Genomic DNA, 23,723 nt, shown 5'->3' on the forward strand with positions numbered 1-23,723 from the left:
GCTGCTACTGTATCTATTAAATCGTATCTGTCTATCAGCAGTGTTTTCAAAAACATTTGAATGTTTTCAAACTGTCACAGGTGCAAAAATACTACCTAATGAAACCAGAATAAAGCAAAAACACTTGCTTTTCAACACATTGCTGAGTTGACTTATTGCTTATCATTTGATTCAGGTATGTTGGAGGAAGGACACAGAAACGAGGCTGATAAGAGTTCTCGAGGACTTGGAGACCGGTCAGTCCAATTTATTTATTTTAAACCAAAATTGGGTTAATTTTGACCCAGCAGTTTTAAGGGTCGCACAAAGGAGTAGGGAAGGGAAAAGGGAGGATGGATGGCTGCTGAATGGATGATGGAATGATGGATGGTAAGGTTGAAAGGAAGGATAGAATGAAATTAACAAGGATGGTGTGAATGAAAGGTAGAATTAAATAAAGATCTGTCTTGAGTCAATCTTCCCCCAAAACATGCCCCCTTCCTCCCTTCAACTCTGGTATTTCCCAGCCCCCCCCCCCCCCCCCCCCCCCCCGTCCTCCATTAAATCCCACCCATCCCTTCCCTTCGCCTCTCCTCAGATGGATTCTAGCCAGTCGAGTGGAAGCTGCGCGGCAGACGTCGACTCGAGGCTGCCGGGTCACAACACGCGCATCCAGACGATCACGTGAACGCGCACGCACACACTCGAGCGGGGGCACTCGCGCGTACTGGGAGGAAGAATAACAACAATAAGGAGGAGGAGGCGGAGTTGGTGAATAATGTGACAGGATGTGGTTTCCCTGAGCTGGCAGAACATCCGCGCGCACCAAACGGGGGACTTGGAGCGTCTTCGCCCCGCTTCTGGAGGACTGTGTTCGGCCACGGAGGAGAGCTCGGACCCGACACCGACTTAACCCGGCCAAGTCGTCCACGCGTGGGATGCTTCGCTCCGCGTGACGCTCGCGCTCGCTCTACTTTGATCCACAAGCAAGAGGTAAGTTCGCTCACGGGCTTCTCGGCAAATATTCCCGCCTAATATATCATCATTCGTCTGTTTTCTGATGAAAATAAACGCAATTGTGAGTGCGATTTGTCCGCAAAGTTGACAGTTTGGTGTTTTGGCCGTGACACGCGTGAACAAGTTTGGCGCACGCGCGCTCACGCCGACGTCACGTGACTTCATCCGGCCGGTACGGGGAGTGCCAATCACGCGCGTCCGTTGCACCTGGATCGGCCAATCGTCACGCACGCATGTTAACCGCTCAGACGTACGTACGTGCTGGATGTGGTAACCAGGTAACAAAAACGGTCGTGTTTGTTTCTGTGTCTGTAAATGACAAAGTTTGACTTCGTAACATGCTGTCGTCGATAGTATCTTGCAACACAATATGGAAGAAAAGTGCGTTTTATAAACTTTTTGGAGGAGTTTTCATCGTGTTTTATGCCCTATTTTCTGTTGTTGCGTCGTTATTGACTAATTACACTCTAAAAATGGATTGGATAAAAATCTATTAATCTAGTAGGTTAAGCTCATATTGGCTTGATTAACCAATAGATTGGTCAGACATTGACCATTAAGGGTGGTTAAGGGCATATAAATTTTATTAGTTAGCCAAACAACCAATGAAATTGGTAACTTACAATAAAGTAAGTCTAGATAGATCACTTGGAAATATATTTATTGTATTCAAATTGTATTTATTAATTATTATGTGATTATTATAATGTAGTTTAAAAATGGAAATGTGTGTCTCGATAGATCACCAGGTGTGACCAGATCAGTGGCCTAATCAATCCCTGGCCGGGTCACACCAAATACTATAAAAATGGGGCCCATTTGCCTTCCTGCTTGACACTCAGCATTATTGGTTGGAATTGCGGGGTTAGATCACCAAATTATACCCGAGCACGGCTCCTGCTGCTGCTCACCTCCTCAAGGGATGGGTCAAAAAAAATTTGCCCCACTTAGGTGGGTGTGACCATCAGTGGTGGTCACAGGATTCCCGAAATAATGTCAGCCTCTACCACAGATTAACTAATCCAGAATCTTGGTCAGAATGACCAATTTGTATCAATTGGCCCAATTACCAATATATATTGTTTGAAAACACCATTTTTTTGGTAAATTTGACCAATCCGTTTTTAGGGTGTACGAACGTCCGGACCTTTCTGACATTTCCCCAAATGCAAATGCTAGTGAAAACAAACGGCTTTTTGTATCACTTTTGCCTGTGACGAGCATATAAACCAGGCAGATTGTTATGGTAATCAAATGGCAATTCATCACATTTTGAAATCCTCGCAGTATGAGAGAACTTAATTTGCTTTCCAACAAGCAAATAGTAAGCAATTCTTCAAAAAAAAAAAGGCTTCGAGCGGCAAAATGCCACTCCCAGTTGAAATTTACTGTCAAAGAAAACATAAACAAAAGACTCGTGTATTTGAAACCACAGAACTTTGATTTCCACTAGCTTAATGCTAACACAAGACAGCATATATTCTTTATGCTCTGCGCAAACCGACTCTTATTGGTGCATCTCGCTGAGTCGCTTGCAGTAGTTGTGAAAGTCTTCTTCGTCTGTATTGCGTAATCACAGTATTGTCCTGACATTATACCCCAAATATGGGCATAAGATTGCACGGCGAGGTACGTGACGGCGGCTTAAATGGGGAAAAAACAAGCTGAGGGATGTCAGCAAGGAGGAAGTAAAGGGGGCATGAGAGAGGAAAAGGCGTGTGTGTGCGTTTGCGTCTCACTGTGCGTTTGTGTGAGAGTGAGAGTGCAGATAATTAGTTCCAGCTGGTGGCCTGTGGAGTTAACGTTACACTGTTGGTACACACACACACACACACACACACACACGGTAAGCGCGGTTGTAAATGTGGAAGCGATTGGCGTTGCATCACACTGCAGCCATGCCACCGAGCCGCAGGAAAGAGGTCAAAGTTCAACTAATGCTTAAAAAAAAATGTGTAAAGTTTTGTTTTCCTTCCTTCGCTTCTTCCGCGTTGTGTGCGCCAGATGTTTGCCTCGCTGGTCAGGCGTGACATGGCGTGAAAACCTCACTTCAGCCAGCGTCAAAGGCTTAAGTCTGCAAATGCATTTTGATTCTTCTTTGGATTTTCCGTGATAGTATTTCATCCTCGACGAGCAGTCTCAACAGGGTTCATATTTATTTTTATTTTTTTACACTTAAATGACAGTGAAGAATCTTTAACTGTGGACAACAGTAGAGAATGATGTTTACGGTTTCACAACATGGTTTACGGTCACGGTTACTTATTTGGGTTTGAAGCTAAAAATTGAGGTTTAAAGCCTGGGTTAGTTCTTTGAACAAAGGTTACCGTTTCAAGACAGGGTTAGTATTTCAAATGAGGATTTTAAGATAGAGTTGGGCTTTGAAACGGTTTTAAATAAGGTTTTCATGATTTCAAGTTTGAACTTTAATCAGGGTTTCAAATTAAGGTTTTAAGCCCGAGTTAAAGTTTGAAAAGAGAGTTAGGCTTTCAAATTAGTATTCAATATAGCCTGGGTCGGGCTAGAAGAAGTTTTTTTTCACGACAGGGCCAGGGTCTCTTAATTGGGTTTGAAGCCAATCTTAGGGTTTTAAATGAAGGTTTGATTGCTTGGCTTAGTGTTTTAAATAAAGGTCAAGTTTTCAAAACAGCGTTTCATTAAGGTTTCAGGGTAAGGCCTCAGATCAGGGTTTTAAGATGGAGTTTGTGATGTAAGAAGGAGGTTAGGCTTTCTAATTAGGGTTTTAAGCCAATGTTGGGGTTTCAAATGACGTTTTAAGCCTGAGTTAAGGCTTCAAAAGAGTGTTTTTAAGACAGGTTTGGCAAGTCTCCTTCGCTCTCTTCGGTCCAACATTCGCTCACAAATGGCAAAAAAAAAAATTCCCACAGCAACTCTCCAGCCTTTACAATGACAACACATGCTAAGTCGCTAGCTAAGCACACGTTTAGACTCACGACTCAGCAGCGCCCCCCCTGGGGAGGCACACTTCCCGCTTCGCAAAGATCATTAACGCAGACTGTAACGCGGGTACGAGTGGACGCTGGCACGTAATTTGACAACGTGGACACTTCCTTTGATCGGCTGTTTTCCCGCCGTGTGTCATTGTTGCTGTAACGACTTGACGGTCGTGCGCTTGTGCCTCCCGTGTGGGCTGTTGAATGTCATTAAGGTAAAATGTCTGCTGACTCAAATGGTTTCTTCTCACCAAAAGACAAAACGAGGAGGAGTTGAGGAGCTTTCAAAGCGCGCCAACGTAAACACAAAACCAGCAACTTTTGGACGAACAGCGTATTCCTGCAGCAGGAACTATTTTATTTGAATTTAGTTTAGTCTATAGTTTAGATTTAGTTACAGGCTAATTTATTTGGACCAGAAGAAGACCATGCTTAAGGGGTAGCACTTGAAACCCTAACCTAGGGTTCAAACTGTAAAAAAAACAAAACAAAAAAAAAACAACCTTGTTTAAAATTCTGACATTTGTGTTAAATGCTAATTGAAATTTGAAACCTAAATGCTAACCTGGGCTAAACTCAGGTTATTTGAAACCTTAACCCAGGCTGACACTTTAACACTAAGTCTACACTAATCTGAAAGCCTACTTTGAAACCCTTGACTCTAACTTCAGATGTTTTTAATTTAAAATCCTAACACTTGTTTAAATCCCTGGTTTCCAATTCTAACATTGCATTTAAACCCTAATTTAAAACCCTAGCTTTGGTTTGAAGCACTAAGTTAACATAGTAACCTTTGTTAAACCCTATCCTTGTCGTCAAACCTTAATTTGTAATTTAATTTGAAAATTGGCTTCAAATCCTAATTTGAAACCGTAACTCTAAATTAGGATTGGGAAATTTCAAATTAAGAAACCCCAATTTGGAACTGTAATGTTTGTTTGAAACTTGTCCCTGTCTACAAACCTTCATTTAAAACCTTATCAAGTTTGAAATTCAAAAATTGGCTTCATATCCCAATTTCAAACCCAAGTTCTAGTTTGAAACCCTAATTTGAAACCATAACCTTAGTTTGGAACTGTCTTAAAACCTTAATTTGAAACCCTAACAATCAATGTTTAAAATTGGCTTCAAATCTAATTTGAAACTCCAACTCTGTCTCAAAACCCTAATCTTTGTTTGAAATACTAACTTTGTCTTCAAACACAATTTTCAAACCCTAACCCTGGCCTTGGAACCCTCATTTTTGAAAGCTCGCATGTTTATCGTTGCCACAGGTGTCATCATAGCCTTACTTTCCTTGACTTAAGCCCTTGTGGATTCAAACGGTACGAATCTTCCGTCCCACTGGTGTTAAAATTGCTGTGTTTCGTTTCGGACCACGTGACCAGTCAGACAACACGGCGGGCGACCTGTCTCTCGATGAGCTCTGCCGTTTTCATCTCGAGCAGTGTCATCTCCATTGCGGTCTTTAAAATAAAAATAAAAAAAAAAATAAAAAAAAAAATAAAAAAATATATATATATATATATATATATATATATATATATATGAGGCTTCACTTTTTATTGATATCCCCCAAAGACTTCATGCATCCGTCCGTCTTTGAAATGTATAATCACTGTCGGATAACAAACATGCTCCTACACGGAGTCGTCATTATGGTCATGCAAGGATCACTGACTCGTCTTGTAACGACCGCGTCGGAAAATTGCAGCGCTTATTGATTGCGTAATGTGCACATGTCGATAAACGCCTAAAGGTCTAACAACGTCAGCTTCAGGCTATTTTTATTTTTTTTTTCCCATGAATTAATGAGCCTGGTTGGAGATACCTTATGTGTTTACGTTTGCCATTTTTGAAGACACCAGCACAGGGTTCGATATGATATAAAAGTCGATAATAATGCGACCATATATGGAGAGCTGGTCCAGATGGGATCGGATTCACTCCAGTTAATGTGATAGCATCATCGCCAATGCAGGTGTGATAAGATTGGATTTTTTTTTTCTACAACTAAAATACACTGCATTATAATTCATTGCGATGCCATATTGATTCGCTCCAAATCAATCCACTCCTATTACAGTGCGAAGTCATTTGATATGTTTTGTTGCAATTTCAAAACCATTTGATTGACTCCAAATACAACGAGACTAAGTGCAATTTCTGCAGAAATTGCGTGGGAATGCTAAAAGGTGAATGCTAATAGCTGGATGCTAAGTTGAAAGATAAATTGCAAAGTATTAATTGTAGTTGAAAGATAAATGAATAAAAAGCAGACTTGCACCCGGCAGGTGTGAATTTTTGAAGCAAGATGAAATTTATATGGAAAAGTGTTATCTGAAAGTAGCCTCCATTCATTTAGATGGAAAATTGGAACTAATGATATACAATGGAAAAATGAAAAAAAAAACACTCAATAGCGCCACCTAGGCATGCAGTACCCTCCATTCATTTAGATAGAAAATTGGAACTAATGATATACAATGGAAAAATGCACAAAAAAACAAAAAAAAAACACTCCATAGCGCCACCTAGGCATGCAGTACCCTCTATTCATTTAGATGGAAAATTGGAACTAATGATATACAATGGAAAAATGCACAAAAAAAAACAAAAAAAAAACACTCTATAGCGCCACCTAGGCATGCAGTACCCTCTATTCATTTAGATGGAAAATTGGAACTAATGATAAACAATGGAAAAATGAAAAAAAAAACACTCAATAGCGCCACCTAGTCATGCAGTACCCTCCATTCATTTAGATGGAAAACTGGAACTAATATACAATGGAAAAATGCACAAAAAAACAAAAAAACACTCTATAGCGCCACCTAGGCATGCAGTACCCTCTATTCATTTAGATGGAAAATTGGAACTAATGATATACAATGGAAAAATGAAAAAAAAAACACTCAATAGCGCCACCTAGGCATGCAGTACCCTCCATTCATTTAGATGGAAAACTGGAACTATGATAGCCAGTTGGTATACATGTACATCCCTTAACATAATTGCCATGGATATATTTGCAAGGTATAGTTTAAGGTGGAATTCGAACCCGCGACCTCCTGTTTACTGGACAATGCCCTTGATCAAATGCGCCACTGAGCACAGTGAGCAGTATCAGAGAGCTGCTAACGATGATCAGTTGTATGTATGGAAGTGGGAATGGAAAGTGGGAAAAAGTGCAATGTCAGTCCCATTGAAAATGAATTGGGAAAAATTGATATTTAACATTAAATTGTGCGAATATTGTAAGTCATGTGGAATCAGACGATAAATACCCCAGAAGGCGTGAATTTTTGAAAGAAGTTGAAATTTGTATTATGTGGGAGTTGTTTGACGGCAAACAAAACAAAAAAATCAAAATCACAATAACATATGTGGGAATGCTTCAGCCATAATTCGATTTTACGCAAATCTGATTGGCTGGATCAGGGAGATATTTTGTGTTTAGTGCAAAATTGGTGATCGGTTGTAATGCCACAGTTTGCCGATTGAGTAATGACGTTATGGAATGGATTTGCAAAATAAGACACTACAGCATCATCATTTACTATCATTTTTCCCCCCCTCCCATTTCTGTGTATTGAATATTTATCCGCGTTTTAGGGACAATTTTTAGGGGTTATTTTATTTTGTTTTCCCCCCAATGCATTTCACTGGGCACCAATTATGCAAATTTTGGCTATTTCGTGGGCGGGGCCTTCCAATCCAATAACGGGCTTTGACTGCAGTGTACAGTAAAAAAAAACAAAAAAAAAAACAAGGTGTTGAAATACAGTAGTATTAGATAGATTTGTCCATCTTCTGATCGGATCGATGATTGGTTATTATTTTTTTGGTAATCGGTGATGGCCTTCAAAAATCATGATCGTCTTAAAGTCTAATTACTATGTTCTGCATGTTCTGAGGCACGATTCACTCAAATTTTTGAATATCGTTAGAGTTGAATATGTTCTTTTTTTTTTTTTTATATATCCCATCGATTGACGTAGACGAACTTGAGCGTTTTCATTTACAAGCATGGACTTGGAACAAATGAAACTCACATCTCAAGGCACAAATGTAATTCACTCTAATATGACACAATATGATTGAGCCAAGTGCTCCACAAAACACACCTGAGACGCCGTAGATCAGGAAGATGATCGTATTTCAAATTTTCATATAGAAACGATGACCACGCAAGCATGACACGTCATTTTTTCCTCTCCAAACACGACTTTGAATCCCTTTCGTGGTTTGCGAGCTTTCCGACGTCCCGCGGGCTGTTTTTGCAAACGTACGGCTGAGATTTTTTTCTTTTTCTTTTTTGCCTCGACAAATCCCGGCGTGGACGGATTATGCGGCGAAATCAAACTCATGACTGCCCAAGGCTTGCGAGAGGAGCTGGGAAGCGGCGGGGAAGGGGGGGGGGGGGGAAGTGGAGAAGGTGGTGGTCCTGAAGAGAGGCAGAAAGAGAGAAAGTGACAATGAAAGAAGGGAGAGGCTGAGAGAGATTGCTGCCTATTCTTCTTCTGAGAAGCCGACAGTCGGCGAGGGGCTCGTTCCCATGGCGATAGCTGCCTTCATCTGTCTGTGCGAGAGTGTGTGCGTGCGCGTGTGTGTGTGTCTGGGCCTTGAGATGGTACGGAGGCGGCGGTGGGTTTTGGGCCGGGGTCCGCATTGTGCCGCTTGCTCGCATCCTGAAATTGGTGCTGAAGCTCAGATGTCGATATTGACGAGGCCCTTCATCTTCATCATCTTCCACTCTCCGGATCTTCCTTCATCAATAAGCATCCGTGTTTTCGATATATCGAAAAATTATCTAAATTTTTTTCCTCAATATTGAAATTGCCTATTTAAAAGTTATTTAACTCGTTCACTGCCATTGACGACTATAGACGTCAAAAATTAATGCGAACTATTTCTATTAGTTTAAAAAAATAATAATTTCATAATTTTTTTTTAAGAAAACCTAGATTTTTTATATTGTATATTTATAACAGATATAAAATCACCATGCGATTAATTACGATTAAATGCCCCTTATTTTTAATATATATATTTTTAATTAGGCCCGTCAGGCGATTACATTTTTTAATTGTAATTAATCACATGACTTCACGAGTTAACTACCGATTAATCACAAATTTAATATCTGTTCTAAATTTACAATAATTTTTCCCCCTAGGTTTTTGTACTCTTGTTGGCAAAAGTGGAAAAAATGTTAAACTAATAGAAATAGTTCAAATGAATTTTTAACGTTTATAGCCGTCAATGGCAGTGAATGAGTTAATAGTTTTATCTTCCCTTTTAATAAATTAATCTGTATTACAATTTTTTTTTTGTACTTCCATTAGAGTTTGTAACTTACCGAACACTTAACTACGTTTCACATTTGAACCGGTACTGTTCCAATACTCGGTACCTGGGAACTCAATGGTACCAATTTTCGGTACTTTTGTACTCTCTCTCTCTCTCTTTTTAATTTTTAATTAATTTATTTTATTTTATATACAGAACCAAAACGTGGCACCGCTTGATTTTACGTGAATCGGCGCTCGGAGGTACCGACCCAAATCGGTCCATACCACAAAAAGTTCCTGTTTGCATATGACATTCAGAATATTAGTTCATGTCAAACTACTGGGGTCATTTTTTTTACCTTCAAGTTTGGCGGGCAAACATTTTTTTGATAAAAAAGCCTTTTTTACTGAAAATCGAACTGTCCTTGAATCATATCGCGCTACATTGAAATGTCAGTTTGAATTCGATTGCGTGTTGAGCACTAGTGAGTTTCCCGCTAAAACCACAAACTCCCGCAAGATTATGAAGATGACACGAAGATTTTGCAGGCCGTCGAGAGATGAGTCACGAGAGTGCGTTCAAACTTGCCGTGCGTTTCGTTGGCCGCAAGACTTCCTGTTTACCCGTTGGACTCTGATGTGCGCTGACGTTCACGAATTAATCGACAGCATCCACCCCCCCCAGCTCCTTTGCTTTGCCGTTCCCGCCGCGTCTTCATTTCACGCCCCCTCAGCCGCGCGTCCCCCCGTTTTCTCCCTTGATTGAGTTTCACCTTCCTCCATTCTCGCCGCTCACCTCATTAGCGAAGCCGCCGTCTGCTCATTTCCTCTTTTTGTCCCGCAACCGCCCGCCAACTGTGCGCACTTCCTGCACGCCCGACCCCCCCCCTGAGCCACAATGCCCGAGCCCCCGCACTTCCTGTCCTGTCGTTTCATTGTGTCCGGGCAAAACCATGTGGTGGTCCCTAAATAGACGTGCGCTTGATTATTTTGGAGAGCCAAGACATGAAGCATCCGCCGCCCGCTTTCATCCATTTTGCATTTCTGCACGCCATAATCCATAACATACGATGTTTGTCTATTCTTTCCGTGTTTTGGGGCGACTTCACCTTCATGCTAGTTTGCATTTCATTTGGTCTCTGCTGGTAACAAGGAAGAGCAAAGGCGTGAAAAATCAACCATATTTACTCCCCTTTAATTATTTATTTGAAGAGGCGTATCCAGCTCGCACTTATTTCTCCTGCCTTTGAAACTCATGTACAGGGTATGTGCAAATATGACATTTCCTACACGTTTTTAACCCCGGAGAACCCAAGAACCCTTTTCTTCTTTGGAAAATTATGAATTTTACATTAAATGACTGCTATAAGTTCACTGAACACCAAAATATATGTTTTTTCAATTTTAACCCTTTTTTTTGAACTAGCTCAGAGTTGCTAATTTATCCCAAAAAAAAAAATATATATATATATATATATATATATATAACATACTCCTAGGCATTCTGCAACATGATATGAAATAGATTAAAAAAATAAAATAAAATTTACCATCTGATGGTTTGCTGAGAAGGTTTTGTTTGGATTGATTTCCCGCTCAACAAAGCAGCCATCTTGTCACCACCACTCTGGCTCATGTAAGTGCAATATTCATCCACTAGATGGCCCCATGCAGGGGTCAGAAGTGGCACTCTGGACTTTTGAAGTTAAATTTGTAAAAAAAAATTAAAAAAGGTCTTTGTTATTTGAGTAGCAGAATTTATAGGGGCCAAATTTGACCCCGTGGGTTCTACAGGGTTAATGCTTTACGCTTGTCTACTTTTCAGATGCGGTTCAGTTTTACCACCCGCGTTAGCAGCCACACTGATTACGTTGCCCAATTTGATAACAGCGAGTCGGGGCGCTGTGTTAATGTTGTTTTAATGCGCTTTCTCTATTCATAGCTTTTCCTTCATGTCTTTGAACCCAATATTAAAATTAATGAGCCCGGCTCACTTCAAATGTTTAACAATACTTACACTATCAAAGGGAAAAGTATTACAAAGCGGATTGCATTGTTCTATTATTAAAATGTTGCATTACTACAATCCGATGTGGTTTATGTATGTAAAAACAAAGTTATTAAACAGTTCAAACAAAAGATTTATAAGAATGCGTATTGTTGTTTTTTACAGGAGAGCTCACTAATCTGCCGGCTCATAATTCCGACCCTCCCCAAAGCCTAGCGGTAAAATAACAACCATTTAGTCTGTGACGAGGTTGGCTCTTGGAAAGATAACATCCATCCGTTTTCCGAAACGCTTAGTCCTGACAGGGAGGGGGGCGGGGGTTGCTGGAGCCTATCCCAGCTGGCTTCGGGCAGTAGGCGGGGTAGAGACGAACAATCACAATCACACCTAAGGACAATTTAGAGTGATCGATTAATCTAGCATGCTTTTCTTGAGGGAAACCGGAGCACCCGCAGAAAACCCACGCAAGCTAACCAGTTAGCCGCCGTTCCGAGGGGAACTGACGAACTGACAAAGAAAACAAAATCAGAAATTGATTTTGTCATCGCGTCAACATATGAGGACTTATTGACACATAATGACAGAGATTGAAATCCCTCATAAAGCGCTTTCATTTGAGATACGACTCACTCAATGTGGTTTGCTGCCAAAATAATTTTAGGTTGATTTATTGGTCAACTTTTGACCAAGGTTAACCCATTAAAGTCACTGTTATTGCCACCCAAAACTAATCACCTCAATTAGGGCTCATTTCATTTTCAATTTCAATTATTACATTCCACAATTACAAAATCAGCAATAGTTGTCAAAAAAGATTAACTCATTTTGAGTTGTTTATATTTATAAATTTGCACCTTTTTAAATTTTTTTAAAAATAACGAATTTAATAAGTTTTGTTTCGACCAAAAGGAACTCGCAAAATTATACTGTTTCAAAGAATTTTATTTGTCTTCATATTTTTAACGTTTTTTTTCTTTCTTGTTTTGTACCAAATAAACAAATGTTCGCCCTAATGGTGATTTCAATTATGACCAAAATAATCGTGATTAATATTTTCTTCAACATCCAGCAGCTCTAATCTCAATGGCTCGCATGAAAAATGTGGGAAAATGACGTGTTTTTGTGTTTGAACTCGACGTTTTACTTTTAAGTTTTGGGATGCAGAAACCTCGCAAACCAAAGAACCAAAATAGTAAAAATGAAAAGTTTGGGTGAAGATTTGCAAGTGAAAATGTGTTTGTTGGGCCTTCAGTGTTGGGCGGTGCACCAAGTGGCGTCATGGGCTGCGGACTGCGTAAGATGAAGCCGACGTCGGAAGAGAAGTCGCCGGGCAAGATTTACTCCACGCTGAAGAGACCTCAGGTGGAGACCAAGGTGGGCGTGGCCTACACCTACCGGTACCTGGACTTCCTCATCGGCAAGGACGGTAAGACTTTCAATTGAATTTAATTCAATTTAGAGCTGGGCAATAAATCGATTTAATTTGATGCGTCATCATTTTAAAAATCGAATCGTTGAAAATGTTCTAAATGGTGAAAACGAATTTTGTTGTTCTTATGTTGAGTGACATTCAAATGTTTTTGTGGCAGAATGCTGGATGGGTGCTTTACAAGACAGGTTTACAATAGCTACCAACTACTTAATTGTGGCATTTAAGAAAAAAACTATGAATGTTGAGTTTATGTCAAAACTAATTTAGAATCATACATTATTGTTGTCTGGAATTCTTTTTGCCTTTAAATAAATGTTTGTTGGGTTTATTAGATTAAAATCGTAATCGTCTCGAATGTCTGTAAAAATCGATATTTTATTTTTTGGCCATATCGCCCAGCCCTAATTCAATTACAAAAAAATCATTTTATTTTTTAAAAGAAAAAGAAATGAAAGGGGACAGAAAAAAGAAAAACTTTCAAATCATTACACACACACACACAAAAGGTCAACACTTTTCTAAGCAACAATTAAACAAAATAATTGAATAGAATGACCTTGTGCTAATGATATTTTTCCAGAAATTGTGCTTTTATACATTTTTTATTCAATGGATTGAGATGATTTTGTTTTATAATCCTGATTGTTCCACAAACTGACACTTTGAATTTAAACACATCTTTCGTTTTGTTTTACTCTGTATTTCTTTAGGTTTGGAAAAGATATCTGTTCCTCTTAATTTTTACTCACTTTCCCTTTAAATTTAAAAAAATATATATATATATATTTTTTCATGTAAATTGGTAAGATTTCATGATGGGCTTTATACATTATTTTAAGGCGTTTAAACGCCATCAATTCATTAAATTTTAAAGCTGAAGTTTTATGAATATAGGATTAGTGTGGTGTCTGTATCCACAACCGAAAACAACACGAATCGCACGTTTCTGTAAAAGAAAAATTTTATTAGTGTAAGTTTTCAGCGCTTCAGCGCAATAGGTAAGGTATGGAATAATCAATGAATTATATAACAATAACAAATCATTCTTGTTCAATGATTCATTAATCTTGTGTAAACAAGCCACTTTACAAAATGAATGCAGACTTTTTTCTCAATATTAAAAAAAAAAAGTATCGCACAAATTAGCTATTAGCAATTGAAAAGCCTCAAATAAAAACCAAATATCAAAATTTATAGAAACATGGTCTACGTATATAGAATTTTTTAACCTAATTCTGGTTACTTAATTCTGTCTGTTAGCGAGAGCCCCCACATCGTGATAACTTACATTGATGTTTCTGCATTTGGCAATTTATTATTATATTATATTATTAGTATGGGATTTTTTTTTTAATGGGCTTTAGGTGAACTGATGAATACACACGCACGCACGCACATGCACATGCTCACCCACATACAAAAATAAATAAATATATATATATATATATATATATATATATATATATATATATGTGTGTATATGTGTATATATGTATATATATAAAAAAAAAGAGAAAGAAAAAAAAAACATTTTATTTATTTATTTTATTATTTTTTTTAAAAAGGAGAGCAATGATGATGTCAAATCGAATGAACAATACTGAGCTCTCCTAAGGAAAAAAAAAAAAAAAAAAAAAGGAACTGAAAAGCAAATTTGTCTTATTTTATTTGTTTTTAAAACTAATACAAAAAAATTAAAAATGTCTGATTTTTCATGTATCAATTTTTAGCTCGCATCAAAAGCACAAAATTGAAAAATAGGCCAGTAAGAGCATTAGTAAAGCTATCTTAGCTCGTTAGCCGCCACAACCGCTAGTCATATGCAGATACCAGATCTTCTTTATATCTACCCAATTGATCATTCTTCTTGATAATAGGAACTTTCCAGTCGCATTTGATGTTTTTTTTACACAAAGAGATGAGCGTCAATGTCGCAAGCATTTAGCGCTTAAATTCATCTACTTGTGGCTTTTTGGGGCGATAAAACAAATGAGACTTGATGTCTTTTAATTAGTTTTACGCCGCTGCTCTCTAAGCACATTCGAGCTACGGTTACTCATCCTTTGCTGGGAAGAGAAAAGATTGCATTTAAGATCATTGATGTATGACGTGATTATTTTAAAGGAGCGCAACATTGTTGGCAATTGCGCAATCTCTCGAGGTTTTATGAGAATACCGGAATATAAACCTTTTGTTATTGATGTAAGCAATGTATGAACTGATATGTGTATTCGAGTAAATAATCAATACTGTAAGTCTAATTACTAACATGCTTGTGATGTTTTTTTTCAAAACGCACCTGTTTGCAATGATGAAACATTTTATTGGCAAATGTTACATGATAATTACAAATGTAACGTCATGTATTAGAAGTGTTTGAATCGTGGCGGAAATATTAAGTATTTTTGGTGTGCCTCAGTGGACACCATAAAAGGATGCACGAAAAAGTCTTAAAAACCCAAAATTAAACAGGAAATCGATCGTTTTGGTTCGAAAACAGCCATTTTGTGCAAATTGGAAGGCGCAAACTCCCATGAGGCAAATGATCCCAATTCGGAAGCAGGTAGCCCGGACAGATGGCCGACACAAAAAAAAAATTTTTTTTGCCTACGCCATGTAATGGTGTCAAAGTGGCATAATCATTACAAGGTCACTTGGAAAGTAAAATCAGCCCCCGACAACAGTTTCACCGATTAACACCAAATTGGTTGGACATGCCAATCATAGCAATGCATGAAAAAGTCTGTTGGAATCATCCAAAATGTGAACAGGAAATCTGCCAAAATAAATAAATACAGTAGTTTAGTAGTAATTGGCACAAATAATGCTCCAGAACCCGTGCCTGAAGTTAAGTAAGTTGAGTGAATAAATAACGTCCTTCATTTGCCTTAATCATAAAAATATTGAAAATTGCAAGTGCTGTGGTACACATAGTAAAATGTTTGCATTTATTGGCTATAAACATGCTTTGTTTTCACTGCTGTGGGTGGGATAATGGCTGCGCTGATTCTGTCGGGACGTGGGGGGGGAGGGGGGGATGAAATGCTGACTATGCGTGCGTCTGCGGAGCAAAGACAAGCTTAGCCTATTGTTTCCACCGTAAAAGTTTTGAGTCTGCTGACTGAGTGGGGAAAAAAAAAAAAATCACTAAAACATCATGGGACCGCCCACTTGGCGGGAAGTGAGGTGAAGGCTGAGTTCACTTCCTTGTTTGTTCCTTTGGGTGGAGGCTTTTTTTGGGGGTGGGGGGGGGGTTAAATGTAGACGCGTTGCTCCTCTGCTGCTAGCCCAGACTGATTGCATTTCACCGCAGTCGATAGCGACATATTGATCCCAGCCAGGGGCCAATCACAGCCAATGAAGCTTTGCTTTGATGCTGCCTGAAAAGAAGCAGCGAAGAGGCATGCTGGGTAAACACAAGCGGATGCCATCAGGTTATAGTGGCTGCATTTACACGATGCATCGTTTTTTACACAATTCCAAAAAGTGTATAGAATGTTAAATGTGATATAAATATGGTACATTACAGCTACAATAAATATGAAAAATATGTTCCCTAAGTGCTGTTCAAAATTCCCCAAATGTTGGTTGGATGTTGCACAATTGTGAACAAATGGTCCACATAATTACGTTCCCTAACTGTTCCCCGAAGGTCAATGTTCCCAAAACATTCCACAAAATCTTACCAAAACATCGCAAAATCCTCCTCGAATCTTCATCAAAAGTTCCCTATATTCATGGTAAATGTTCCCGACACGCACTCCAGATGTTCCCTAAGTATTCAAGTTGCACAAATGTTCCCCAAATGCTCTCTAAATGGTCCACAAATGTTCCCTAATTGTTCACCAAATGTTCCCCAAGTGCTCTTCAAAATTCCCAAAATGTTCACTGGATGTTGCACAAATGTGAACAAATGTTCCCCAAAGATTTCCCACAATGTTCCCAAAACATTCCACAAAATATTACCAAAACATCGCAAAATGCTCCTCAAATCTTCATCAAAAGTTCCCTATATTCATGGTAAATGTTCCCAACATGCACTCCAGATGTTCCCTAAGTATTCAAGTTGCACAAATGTTCCCCAAATGCTCTCTAAATGGTCCACAAATGTTCCCTAATTGTTCACCAAATGTTCCCCAAGTGCTCTTCAAAATTCCCAAAATGTTCACTGGATGTTGCACAAATGTGAACAAATGTTCCCCAAAGATTTCCCACAATGTTCCCAAAACATTCCACAAAATATTACCAAAACATCGCAAAATGCTCCTCAAATCTTCATCAAAAGTTCCCTATATTCATGGTAAATGTTCCCAACATGCACTCCAGATGTTCCCTAAGTATTCAAGTTGCACAAATGTTCCCCAAATGCTCTCTAAATGGTCCACAAATGTTCCCTAATTGTTCACCAAATGTTCCCCAAGTGCTCTTCAAAATTCCCAAAATGTTCGCTGGATGTTGCACAAATGTTCCCATCACAATGTTCCCAAAACATTCCACAAAATCTTACCAAAACATCGCAAAATGCCCCTCAAGTCTTTCCTCTCTCCATCAAATGTTCCCTATATTTATGGCAAATGTTCTCGACATGCACTCCAGATGTTCCCTAAGTACGTTGCACAAATGTTCCCCAAATGCTCTCTAAATGATCCATAAATGTTCCCTCCCCGTTCCCCAAATGATCCCTAAATGCTTCCCATCATTAGAGCTGTAAAAAAAAAAAAAAAAAACTCTGATTTAAATATAGTACATTAGAGATCTATCAAACATCATCATCATCAATAATGACGTCTTTATTTTTACCTTATATAAATAAAGTTGACTCATTACTTCCAATGGATAATTTTGGAAGCGTTTGAGTGCGAGCATATCGCAAGACAAGAAAGGGGGCGTAAAAAAGACGATGAATTCCCGACTCAATGTCACGCTGGCCTTCAGTGAGAGGGATTCAATTCCAGCTCTCCAGCCGGTGAGCCGCGGGGATAAGTCCCGGCTCCCCCGCCGTCCCGCCACTAATCTCCCTCCGGAAAGACACTCTGGCGCGACGCTTTCTCACTGACCTCTCCCGCAGCGGCGAGTTGCATCTGAGAGCTTGTGATGCAAAGACAAGGGGGCGGCAGGAAGTGAAAGGGGGGGTGCGCAAATGTTTTTTTTGCACGTCCCTCACCTGATGCCGTGACGGCTGCTCGTGTCAATTGAGAAGGATGAGATCAGGGGTGGGGGGGGGGGGCACCTGCAAACCATGATGTTACTCCCCATACAGCATTGTGGTAATTACAGTGAAGAAAAAAAGGTCAAATAATCATTTGGTGAAAGTCAAAAGAGTGCCAGCAGGTGGCGTCGCTCCTATAGGCGACAAGCTTGCATGTTTGTTTCGGCGACCCTTCTTTTGTCACTTAACTTAGCCTGAAACGCTAAGTAACAAGTGCTCTACTTTTTTGGTTCATGTTTCTATCATTATGGTACATTGGATTTGTAAACGTGATATCAATAAAATGTACCCTAATTTTTGCCCAAATATTCCCAAAACAATGTCTAAATATCCTCTAAATGTTCACTAGATGTTGCACAAATGTTTTTTCGAAATGAGCCACACGTTCCCTAACTGTTCTCCAATGGTTTTCTCCAATGGTTTTCTTAAATGTTCTACAAAATGTTGACCAAAAAGTTCCCAAAATGCTCCCCAAAGGAAATTGGAAAATTTCCCAAAACTTGCTTAAATCTTACCCAAATGTTCTCTAAATGCCCTCCAAATGTTCACTAAATGTTGCCCAAAATGTTCCCTAAATGCTTGCTAAATGTTGTGCAAATGCTTCCTGGATGTTTCTTAAATGATCCACAAATGTTCCCTAACTATTCCCCTAGTTTTTCCTCAATGTTCCCAAAATTTCCCCCAAAAGTATTCAAATGCTCCCCCTAAAGTATTCAAATGCTCCCCCAAATGTTCTCTAAATGTACACCAAATATTCCCTAAATGTTCCCTAATTGTTACCCAAATGTTCCCAAAACGATGTCCAAATATCCTCTAAATGTTTGCTAGATGTTGCACAAATGTTTCCAAACTGAGCCACACGTTCCCTAACTGTTCCCCGAAAGTTTTCTTACATGTTCCCAAAGCATTGCCCAAAATGTTACCCAAAAAGTTCCCGAAATGCTCCCGGAATCTTCCTTATATCTTCCCAAACTGTTCCCTAACTGTTTTCCTCAATGCTACCAGCATTTTACTCAAAATGCTTACCAAAGAAAATTGGAATTGTTCCCCAAAACTTCCTTAAATCGTACCGAAATTTTCTCTAAATGAACTCCAAATAAAACGTTCACTAAACGTTGCCCAAAATGTTCCCTAAATGCTTGCTGAATGTTGTGCAAATGTTTCTTAAATGGTCCACAAATGTTCCCTAAGTGTTCCCCTAGTTTTTTCCTCAATGTTGCCCAAAATTTTACTCAAAATGTTCCCCAAATGTTCTCTAAATGTTCCCCAAATATTCCCTAAATGTTCAATAAATGTTGCACAAATGTTCTCCAAAACATTAGAGGTGTAAAAACACTCTAAACACTACATACACACACACACACAAAAAAATAGTAGTCCAAAAATATTTACCGTGATGTTTTTTTTTAAATATTGCACGCAATAAATACATTAAAATAAATAAATTAATTAAAAACTAAAATTAATAAATAAATACTGAATATGAGGCATTTTCTAAAAAAAACAAAAACTTATAAAAACTATCAAACCCACCCCAAAAACGAATAAAATCGACTCAATTTAAAAAATGAAATAAAACAACAATGAAAACAACCCGTGACACGCACGTGCACGCGCGCACACAACATCCTCATATGTCCTCATATTTTCCCCGCCGCCGCCATTCCAATATCAGACACTTTTGTTTTTGTGTGTGCGTGGCGGCTGCGAAATAAAAGCAGATGACGAGCTTTATTGCTTGCAGCTCTCCTCCAATTTACGCCGGCTTTCATCAGCCAAAGTTGATTTTGCGACATTTGGAAGCGGTTTAGCAGCCTCTCTCTCTCTCCCTCTCTCTCTCTCTCTCTCTCTCTCGCTCGCTCGCTCGCTCACGGTGGTGATGTCACACAAATGTGGCAACAAATGATCGCAAACTGCTCTCAGCAGAACAAAAAAAAAAAAAGTTGACACGCGGGAGGAATGATGTCGAATGAAGGAGTTGAACTCTCTGAAGTTGTTTTCAGTCAAATTCATCATGATCACGAAAAAATCATTTCTGACATAAGTTACAAAAAAACGTTTTATGGATATACTATAAAAAATATATATATTTCACAATAGCTAGGGCTCAACCGATATGTTTTTTTTAAAGGCCTATGTTGATTCTGATATTTGGCAGGAAAAATATGATAACCAATTGATCGGCTGATTAACTCATTCACTGCCATTGACGGCTATAGACGTCAAAAATTCATCTGAACTATTTCTATTAGTTTTCCATATTTTTTAACAAGAGTATGAAAACCTTGAAAAAATTATTGTACATTTAAAACAGATTAAATTTTTTGGGATTAATCGTGAGTTAATTATTGAAGTCATGTGATTAATTAAAATTAAAAAATAATAATTGCATGACGTTACTAGTTAACTCACGATTAATCACTAATTTTATATCTGTTCTAAATGTACAATAAAAAATATCTAGGTTTTCACACTTGTGGAAAAAAAATGTTAAACTAATAGAAATAGTTAAAATACATTTTTGACGTCTATAGCCGTCGATGGCAATGGATGAGTTAATTTAAAAATATATAATGAATAAGAATAAACGTCTTTTTTTGTTGATGTGGCAATGAAAAAAAAAACTATCTGCAAAAAAAAAAAAAACATCTAATTTTTGCCAATTTAAAAAAAGCTAATATCGTCTGATTAATCGGACTAATGATAACCTCATTGATACAAATGTGACACCAATTCAATTCACCGTGACAGCAATAATGAATGATGAAACATTTTGACAAATCATTTCAATTTTGTTTGTTTTTGTTTGATGGATAAAACTCACAACATTTACGGACGTTATATGGATCAAATTCCACATCATCACAATTCCAAATGCTCAATAACTGAATTTTTTTTCTTTTACAGATGTGTGGTTTTTTTTGGGGGGGGGGGGGGAGTTCAATAATAACTTCATTAAAAGCATCAACGTGAACTTGAAAAGATCACTTTAAATTCGGAAGATGGGAAAAACAAATTAACACACAATGATTAAAAATCACATTTATATAAAATTTTAAATACAATATTTAACAAGGCTTTTAAATACGCCTAAATATGCTCCAGCCTTTTTTTCTTTTCTTCTCTTGCCAATTAAAACACAGAAAGCAAAATTTCCTGACTGAGGCAGAAAAGTGAACCTCGTCATTCCACACTCATCACGGAAAGTATCTTTTTAATTATTTCAAGAATCTGCGTGTGTTTTTGTGTGAGCCCCTCACTCGCCTACCTGCAATTATTCAAATCTTTCATGAAATAGAAAAAAAAAAAAAAAAGTTGTCTAAATGGGAGCAAGGTCATTCTGGGGAAGCAAAATATGCTGATGCAGTGAACTCATTCAGCCACCGGGGCGGCGCCGGCTGGCAGACTTTCAGATCTTGCGGCAGACATGCGCTCCCTCGAGGAAGACCGTATCTACACATACGCGCGCACACTGACAGTGATAGACAGAGCAAGGGCCGAGTGATTGCGTTAAGAAGCAAACAGCTCACGCATGCACTAAGACACACACACACACACACACACACACACACACACCTCTTCCATCGTCTTCATCCATCCATCCCGTCCCGTCTTGTCATCCTGACACGCTAATGGAGACTAATCAAGTGCCAGGCGGAGCACAATGGGGCGCTTCATCTCCAGACTTCCCGGACCACCCCAGCTCCCCTCCCACCACGTCATGTTTAATGTGATTTATGGGCAGAAATAACTACATGGACACTTACTGACCACTTCATTAGGTACACCTGCCCATATCATATTGAAGCTGGAGTTAACTGTATCCGTATCGAAGTTGGAAAAAAAAAATCCTTTCGTAACTGGTGTTAATCGTATTGAAATGGAAGTAAATCATATTGTAATTTGTAATTAAAGGGAATTTTGAGAGAGTGATATTGTAATTGGAGTGAAATGTATTCTGTTGCAATTTTAAATCATTATATTTTAGCTACAGTAAATTGTATTGTAATTAGAGTGAATTGTATTGCATCTGAATTGGAAAGAATCGTAACCGTAATTGGGATGAATCATATTGTAACTGGGGCTAATTGTAAAAGTGAATTGTACTGTGATTGGAGAGGATTCCATCACATTGTAATTGGAAAGAAACATATTGTAAAATGGATTCAATTATATCGTAATTGGAGTAAATTGTATTGTATCATAATTGAAAGAATTGTATAATCATTGTAGGGAATCATACCGTAACTGGAGTAATTGTATTGTAATTGGAGCGAATCGAATTGTATCGTAACTGGAAAGAATTGTAGAATAAGTGTATTGTAACTGGAATAATTGTATTGTAATCGGAGCAAATCGCATCATATGGTCATTTGAGTGAATTGTATTGCATTGTAATTGGAAAGAATCAAATAATAATTGGAAAGAATCGTAACTGGAGTGAATTGTATTTTAATTGGAGTAAAATGTATTGAAATTGGAGCAAATTTTATTATGTCATAATTGGGGTCACTTTTATTGTAATCGGAGTGAAATTGTATCACATTTTAATTGGAGTTAACTCCATGAATGGAGTTAATTATATCATAATTGGTAAATCATAATATAATTACCGTGAACCTTTTGACATCGTAATTGCAGTGAATTGTACCCATGCAGTAATTGAAGCAAACCATGTCAAAATATAATTGGAGTTAATGGCATCTAAAATAATTGAGGATAATTGTATCGTAATTGGATAGAATCGTATCATATCGGAATTGGAAGTTTATTATACGGTACCAAATTTGGAGATAGTCGTATCACATTGGCAGTGGAGTTCATTTTGTACTCGTTTAAGCAGAGTGTACCGCATCGCATCAGAATTCGAGTTCATTTGATCTTATCGTAATTGAAGGGAATCGTATCACATCCGAATTGACGTTAATTTCCCATATGCATTTTAACAGTTTCGTACCATTGGCAGTGTACTGAGAACACATCCCTGTTAGAAACGACGCCACTAATTACCACAATAATGGGCAATCAGGCCTGACTAATCAAGCCCAGATCCTCGGCGAGAGCAGCATGCATGACCTTGAAAAGCAACAGAACAACTTTTTCTTCACCCGGCAGGTTGCAACCGTCACTACTGCGCTCGTACATAATTGATGAAAGTTGCATATCATTAATGCGACTTGAAAGTAAGACGGATGTAATTGAGCAGATGTTGGCATATGGCCAGCGTATGCTAATTCACGACTCGCTGATGTAAACTGCAGCGTGCCGTGGATTTCCTCCGCATTTACACTCGTAATCTTTCTCCGAGGTAAAATTCAACTTTCACGCAGTGTGTAGTTTGTGTGTGTGTAATGGCATTTTTATTTCTTCACCTCCCACTTGATATTTACTGTAAACTACGTGTAAAACCAAGAGAATTACCACATAAATGTGTTATATTAGCTTAATGCTAACATACAATGCAAAACGCCATAGACAGGCTAACGAATAGCATCTATGTGGAGTTATTACAAATCTTTAAGCAGACAGATATTTGAGGACAAACAGTACATTAGTACTCAAAAATATTATTGCAGTTAACTGAGGCACTTGCAGTAGTTGTGAAAGTCTTCTTCATATAATGACATAACACTGCCCCCCAGTGGCCAAATCAAGCACACTAGAAGGAACCGCTATGAATTAATCATGATACAGAAACGGTTTAATTCTTTACATTCTATTTAATGATGTTTTTACCGTATTTTCTTTAATAAAGTACAATTATTTTGGGTGGTATTTATCGTATTAAAACATTACAAAACATTTCAGTTTTTTTTGTGGCAGACTGAAC

At 38.3% G+C, this 23,723-nt stretch overlaps 1 protein-coding gene across 2 annotated transcripts in view; it reads left to right on the plus strand.

The window, feature by feature from the left end:
- Window positions 1–585: 585 nt before the first annotated feature.
- The window catches only part of rftn1b (raftlin, lipid raft linker 1b), an 84,315-nt gene continuing 61,177 nt past the window's right edge, over window positions 586–23,723 (plus strand). For both annotated transcript variants that reach the window (XM_077576757.1, XM_077576758.1), the window contains exons 1-2: window positions 586–972; window positions 12,505–12,678. In XM_077576757.1, coding sequence (XP_077432883.1) covers window positions 12,531–12,678 — 148 coding nt within the window. In that variant the 5' untranslated portion in view covers window positions 586–972; window positions 12,505–12,530. The remainder of the gene's footprint in view (window positions 973–12,504; window positions 12,679–23,723) is intronic.

Source organism: Vanacampus margaritifer, chromosome 9 (genome assembly GCF_051991255.1).
Source record: "Vanacampus margaritifer isolate UIUO_Vmar chromosome 9, RoL_Vmar_1.0, whole genome shotgun sequence".
Lineage (NCBI taxonomy): Eukaryota > Metazoa > Chordata > Actinopteri > Syngnathiformes > Syngnathidae > Vanacampus > Vanacampus margaritifer.